The sequence below is a fragment of the Lolium perenne genome, chromosome 5 (genome assembly GCF_019359855.2).
Source record: "Lolium perenne isolate Kyuss_39 chromosome 5, Kyuss_2.0, whole genome shotgun sequence".
Lineage (NCBI taxonomy): Eukaryota > Viridiplantae > Streptophyta > Magnoliopsida > Poales > Poaceae > Lolium > Lolium perenne.
This window is the reverse complement of record NC_067248.2, coordinates 261,870,823-261,877,933: the sequence shown is the minus strand read 5'-3', so window position 1 is coordinate 261,877,933 and position 7,111 is coordinate 261,870,823. Positions and strand designations below refer to the sequence as shown.

At 45.1% G+C, this 7,111-nt stretch overlaps 1 protein-coding gene across 1 annotated transcript; it reads left to right on the top strand.

Moving 5' to 3' along the window:
* The first annotated feature begins 1,979 nt into the window (after positions 1–1,979).
* Positions 1,980–6,692, top strand: LOC127302907 (signal peptidase complex subunit 3B). The gene is made up of 6 exons (XM_051333631.2): positions 1,980–2,174; positions 2,332–2,379; positions 2,499–2,561; positions 3,107–3,160; positions 5,836–5,922; positions 6,365–6,692. The coding sequence occupies exons 1-6, from the start codon at positions 2,049–2,051 to the stop codon at positions 6,488–6,490; spliced, it is 504 nt and encodes a 167-aa protein (XP_051189591.1). The 5' UTR covers positions 1,980–2,048; the 3' UTR covers positions 6,491–6,692.
* The last annotated feature ends 419 nt before the right edge of the window (positions 6,693–7,111 follow it).

The window sequence follows — 7,111 nt, the reverse complement described above, 5'->3', positions numbered from 1 at the left end:
GCGACGCAAACGGGCGCTGAGCGATCGTTTGCGTCCGCGCGGACCGGAAATGCGTCTGCAGCATGCTGCAGTGGGGCGACGCATCGTGTCCGGGGCGTCTGCAGCGACGCAAATATGCGGCATGTTTGCGTCTCCGCGGTCGCGCCTAGCGTTCGCTCGCTTCCCCCACGGGCCCGCCTGGCAGCGACCCTGGTCCTATCGGCGTCGAATTAGACCACAGCAAGCGCGCGAATGACAACCGTCGGAGTGGCAACCGCGGTGATCAACCTGCCAACCGCCGGCATGGAGCGCCGGACCGCCGCGGAAGAGCAACCGTCGGCCTCTTCGTTATACGCGCGGACATTAATTCCCGCAGAATATAACCATGCGTCCGCTGTTATTCACGTCCAACCGCCTCCTTCTTACGCTTCTTCTTCTCCAACACCGGCGAGCCATGAGCGACTACACCCTGCCGTCCGACTCCGTGAGCGAGGGAAAGCCGCCGGGATGGATGCATTGGTGAGAAACAGACGCCACGCCGCGCCGCTGGAGATGCCCTTAGGTTTATTTCAGCACTGTAAACCCTTCTGAAAAGCGATATATCCCAGACCCGACGCTACAAAGGACAGGCATCGGTAGACGGCCATCGCAACGCATCCGGAATGATATGGATGAATCTGAAGCTGGAGGGCCAACGAGACAATGTTTCCTATGCAATCAATTTGGTCACTGGGACACTAATTGTCCAACCTTCGGCACTGGCCCAGCAGGAAGGGGATGAAGCACAAGGGGACATCGCGGGAGGGGAAGAAACTAGGCGGCGAGGCGCTACTTCGGAACTTATTTGCAATTTTATGTACTGAGCTTGTTCTGGCTGCTCCGTGTCTATCCAGTGAAACCATTTGCATAGGGGCGGGGGAGACTGTAACACAAAAAGTAACATTAAATCACATTCATAAATATATTTATGCCTACATAAAATTATGTCGAAACATACCGGCGGCCTGGTGGACGACGGGACGACGAAGCTGAACTACGGGGTGGATCATGCTCATAGCTCGCACACATGAAAATTTTCATGCCGAACCAATCGGAGAAATCCTCCACCTGCTTAACCTTAGCAAGACGGCCGCACCAACACCGCTCCGCAGTCACACCCGGGGGCAAACTTGTAGCCTTCGACTTCACCGGCCTAAACTCCTGGTCAGAGCACGACACACTTATGATGGCTAAGGGTGAGCCAACAGAAAAAAAGAGATAGAAGCACTTGTGCAGCGATGAGTGTCGATGCATGCTTTTATAGGGAAAATCTGAGAGCGTGGCGGGAAAATATAGCGGGAGATGGTGGCGGGATAAATTTGACGGGAGATGGTGGCGGGAAGGATAGCGGGAAGGGTGGCGGCAAGGGCGGGAGGGAAACACGGCAGTGTGAACGGGAGAGGGAGAAGATATGGCGGGAAAGCGGTGGCGGGAAAATAATGGGGGAGAAGTGCCAGGAGATATCACTCGTAATAAACCTAAACTAAATCCATGCACTGGTTAGATAGTAGCTGGCCGATTGGTTTCAGAGCCAATTGGTCTCAGAGTCGCTGGTCGCCTATCGACCAACTAGTTCTCACACTGACAGTGTGCACGGCCGATAGGGAGTCGGCCTGCTACTGACCGATCGGTCATTAGCTGACCGACCAGATCACACTTTTGCACTTTTTTGAAATCGCCCACTATTCCTAGAATTAAATAAAAAATTCGTATTATTTAAAAAAAATTCGCCTCCTTGGGCTGGATAACAGGCCGGTGCCTATTGTTTTTTTCTTTAGCAAAGTACCACAGCTCGGCCATCTTTAATTCCCGTGACGTGCTGCGACCAATCAACGTGTGCCACGTCACAGTCACTACCCTCGCCGACGTGTGGGTCCCGTACATCAACTCGAGGACATCCGTCTTTCTCCAAACATCACAACAGAAAAGTAGCCCGAGAAAAAAAAAACACTCTGAACGGAAGTCGCCGGCGCCGCCGCGGAGCAGCAGCGCAAGCACCAGCGAGGTCCGGCGATCTCTGCGGCGCGAGGATGCATTCGTTCGGGCACCGCGCGAACGCCGTGGCGACGTTCGCGGTGACGATACTGGCGGCCATGTGCTTCGCCGCCTCCTTCTCCGACAGCTTCAACTCCCCCACCCCCACCGCCTCCGTCAAGGTACCGTCCCCGTGGCCTACGCCGCGCTCGATCTCGGCCCGCCTCCCCCTAGGAGCGCGGCCGGCTCGATCTGCCCGTGGGACTCTTACTCGATTAGTTCGTCGCCGATTCGTCTCCTGACTCACTCGATCTGTCTGTGCTGTCTGAACTTGCGCAGATCCTGAACATCAACTGGTTCCAGAAAGAGGCCAACGCCAATGACGAGGTACCCATTTTCGTGTCTCCTGACGCGAAATTAGTAGCGAAACCAACACGAGATTCCCTTTCTGGGATGTGATGAATTCTGACGGTACTTTGTTTGTTCTACCATTCGTTCCCATTCAGGTTAGCATGACGCTCAACATCTCGGCCGACCTTTCGTCTCTCTTCACGTGGAACACGAAACAGGTAATGTGTATTCCTGGCACGCTATCCCTTTCCCCCCTAAATGTTCACTGGCTCACATCGTTGTGAAATCAAATAGAGGCGATGCCTGTTCTAGAAAAGTTTCTATGCCCATGCTAGAAAGTATGGGATGAGCTTGAGGTTGAACGCATTTATTTCCCTGACGAGATAGCAAGGTAAGATAGGGATAGAAGGTTGAAGGCCTGAAGTCAGCTTATGACCCCATTGCGACAGTGAAATTTCCTGTACTGTAGGTGAAAATAAATTCAAGTCTGTAAAAGCATCAGAAGTAGTATCTCTTAAGTGGGTGAAGTGCAAATGAAAATTATCTCTATATTTATAGCTACATCGGATGTTGCAGATGATCTTGTGCCAGTGGAAAGTAAAAAGGTGTTTGTTGCCTGTAAATTCTGATTTAGCGTCCTTAAACTAACATGCAAATATAGTTTGAATGTATGCTCATCTTTTGATTTTGGGCTAAAGTTGAGAATGTTCCCCTGCTTCTGATTTGCTAAATCACTTCTTGCTACTTTTGTGAATGGTTGTAGGTGTTTGTTTTTGTGGCAGCTGAATACGAGACTCCACAAAATGCGTTGAATCAAGTAAGTTTAACGATGATTATTCTTGAATCGCAGTGTATGTTTGCAAACATGACACATGATTTCATTCCTTCTGTATAATAGCTGAAATGTTGATAACTCTTTTGAACATCACTCCTGCATGGGAAAGAGATTGTATACACTGTGGCACGTTACTATTTTAAGATGGTTCACCTAAATTAGTAGTACCTTTAGGTAAGTGGTAAGTTCTGCTGAAGAAAACCTACCCACCTATGATTGAACAAGGATAATTTATTTCAGTGCCAACCACTACCATGTTATGCTGTTGGCTCCAGTAATCTCTTACGGTGTGGGCCAGCATGTATGCGTACATCAATGCAAATCTGCAGCGATGGGTAGTTAAGGCAAAAAATAGCTTTTGCTGGTCACAGTACCGCAATTTCATACAGCTGCCATATACTTGTGGGACTTCTTTCTTTGTCTTCTGTTCAACAGAGTGCGAGCATAGGGTAGAGAGGCTTATATAGTTGATGGTTGCACACAATCTTGTTACCTTGTTTAGTTATACAGTAGTAGAGGTCCGAACTAATAGTTTTCTTCTGTTCATTTCGGAGCCTAGCTAGTTACAGCTCAGCAGCTATTCATGGTAGTACTGGTTGCCACGAGTCCACAAAACTAAAAAATCAGTCGGATTGGGCCGAGTTTAGCTCATTTACTATGCATGTTTATCATCAATTCCGAGGAATCATTTTGAAGCACTGTGCTATAATGTATCATGATGAGCTAAATTGTCTAAATTCAGCCTCAGGTCACTTGGAACTATCCTTGGTGAAACAAACCAAGAAAATTATTAGTAGCACCTTTAGGAAAGTGGTAAGTCCTGCTGAGGAAAACTTGCCCAGTTATAATGAAACCAAGATAATTTATTTCTGTTCTCGGTGCCCACAACAACCATGTTGTGTTGGCACCAGTAATCTAGTATGATTCTGTAGGCCAGTATGTGTTCTCACATGAATGCAACTCTGCAACAATGGGTGGTTATAGCACAAAGCTTCCGCTCGTCACAGTACCGCAATTCCATACAGCTGTACATATTTGTGGCTTTCAGTGTTCGAAACTAACTTCTTTCTTAGACTTCTGTTCAGCGTAGAGTTCAAGCATAGGGTACATGTATATAATAGTTGATGGTTTTTGAAACTGAATTTAACTAGCTGTAGAGTTGCACTAAATATTGTAACCTTGTTCAATTATACATTAGGAGAGGTACGAACTAATAGTTTTCTTATGTTCAATTTGGGCCTAGTTACTGGTAAGCAGCCACCAGTGGCAGTGCTGGTTATGACCAGTCCAGGAAACGCAAAATCAGTCGAATTCGGCATAGTTTAGCTTATTTTTATTCATGCTTATCAATAATTCTGATGCTTCATTTTGAAGCACTCTACAATATAGTATCATGATGGGTTAATTTATCTAAACGTTAGCCAAGCCTCAAACCAATTGAAATATCTTTACTAAAGAAACCAAGACAGCAGTTTTGCTTATAGATGACTTGCTTTTTTATTTCACCACAGATTTGCCATCTCCTCCTTGAATTCGAAACTTAGATAAAGTAAAGTTGCAGCAGCCATATGTTTATAATGAAGTATAAACTGCAGAGATGCTGAAGTTCGCCAAATTAATTTTAAATGTGTCTTATCAAAGCCAGGTGAAATAAGCTTGGTCAAAATCTTGATAAAGATATGGCCTTTGATCGATGAACCCAAAGTATAGTTACCCAAATGATCGTGTGGGCTAGTATGTGTACTCTTATAGTTATTGCAAACTTGCAAGTTACAAGAACTGAGTAGTCATGACACAAAGCTACCGCTGGCCACAGACCCACAGTTCCAGTCAGTTGGCATGTACGTGTGGCTTGCAGTAGTAGCAAATAACTTTTTCTCCTCTTCGTTATCTAATGGGAGTATAGCTAGACGCGTATGCATATTTATGGGTTTGGAAGCTGAATTTAACTTGCTGTATGGCTACACTAAACTTGCTTTGTGTAGTTACACTAAGATTTTCCATTCGGAGCCTAGTAATGGTAATCAGTCTGTACTGGTTACTGCCCCACGAAAACTCAACGGGGCTAGCCAAAATTCAGAACCTTTTGAATCCCACTGAAGTTTAGCTCCAATGCTCAATTGTGAGGATTGATTTTGGACATTCCAATAAAATATGATGATGTGCTAAACTGTCTATAGTCACCCTGAAACATTATCAGTTTTATGTATGCTGCTGGTTGGCTTTTGGGTGCACCAGTAATTTGGCATTTTCTTCTGGGATTCTGAAGTTAGATAAACTGTGAAGAAGATATTGGCCAAATTAGTTGAAATGTGTTTTACCAAAGCCAGGTGAAGTACGCTTGGTCAAAATCAACATCAGTTATTGATAAAAATACATTTATAGATTTGCATCAGCGAAACCAACATATTTATTGTATGGCCTGCTGCTGTTTTTTTTAAACCTTGATAAAAACTTTTGGTGTGATATATTATGTAGTTGTAACATGAGATATCTTTAATAAAAAGAAGGCCTACTGATTTACCTACTTCAGTTATTATGATATTAGTTCTGTATTAATTACGGAGTCATTTTCTTAGTCTACATCATTTATATCGTGTAACTCCAGTTATCTTGTTCCAGTTATAATGGCAATGCCTGTTTGGTTTATATCACAGGTTTCCCTTTGGGATGGAATTATACCTTCAAAGGAGCACGCCAAGTTCTTGATCCATACCACAAACAAGTACAGATTTATTGACCAGGCAAGCACTTTACCTTGGTTGAATGGTAGTTTGATCCAATCATCTAATGTGATTGTGACTTAATTCTGAAGGGAAGGGATACTTGTTAAGGGAAAATAAATCTATGGATCCATGTACTGTACCCCATTCCCAACCCCACCATGTTAATAAAATGCTTGACACGTTGAACAAATTATCTAGTGAAATGCCTATTTCTGCTTAAAATGGTTTACCGGTGCATGCATTATTTGCTTAGATTCTTAACAGCGTGGATCTTGCTGGTGTAGTGTACATCCAGACCACAGTTGATTGCAAATATCTCCTTTTAAGTTTTTGGATACCTAAGCCAACGTATGTTATATGTTCACAAGTTCATTTTGCATACTCCACATAGGGCGCAACACTTCCATCTGTTGAATCTCCACCTGCATGGCTGATTGAAATTCATGGCATCTATTTGCAGGGAAGCAACTTGAAAGGCAAGGACTTCAACCTGACGATGCACTGGCACATCATGCCAAAGACGGGCAAGATGTTTGCTGACAAGATCGTCATGACAGGGTACCGTCTGCCCGAGCAGTACAGATAGACCAGCAGCGCCCTATGTATGCATGGAAGCTGTGGTATGCAAGATGCAGGATGGACTAGTGCTGAGCCTTCTTCCTGTCCTAATCTAGTGGACTTGTAAACTCGTGAGCTTGTATTCTAGACTGAAACCGTGCGAAACATAGTTACATTAACCGTTGAAAACCAACCTTTTGGAAGCAGTCTCTGCTGCGAAGCGCCCCGAATTTTCATGCTTGCTGTATGTACTAACCAGGCAGCTCCAAAATTACGGAGTTGTTTGTACTGATCCATTCCACTAACATTGGCGTATTCTGACTGTTGCAATAAAGAAATCTTACCAAATTATCCACTAGTACCACGTGGGTTAAGTGACATGAAATTCATGGACACTATGTTTGGATGCACTGAATTTAAGCTAGAATTGGGGAATTGGAATTCGGCCCACCAATTCTATAGTTTGGATGCGTATGGAATCAGAGTGTGGAAAGCTACGCAAATTCCAGCCCCCGCCCGCTGGATCCTTTTCCTTCAGTACCAAATTCGGAGGTCTGACCCTCCGTATCTTCCTGGAATTGGCTCCCCGAACCGGTACGTAGTATTCTCTTTCTCGACCCGAGCGAAACAGGAACGAGACAGAAACCTA

Coding starts and splice junctions, on each gene's coding strand:
- LOC127302907 (XM_051333631.2), top strand. CDS start 2,049: ATGCATTCGTTCGGGCACCGCGCGAACGCCGTGGCGACGTTCGCGGTG. Junction 2,175..2,331: donor CCCCCACCGCCTCCGTCAAG/GTACCGTCCCCG, acceptor GAACTTGCGCAG/ATCCTGAACATCAACTGGTT. Junction 2,380..2,498: donor AGGCCAACGCCAATGACGAG/GTACCCATTTTC, acceptor GTTCCCATTCAG/GTTAGCATGACGCTCAACAT.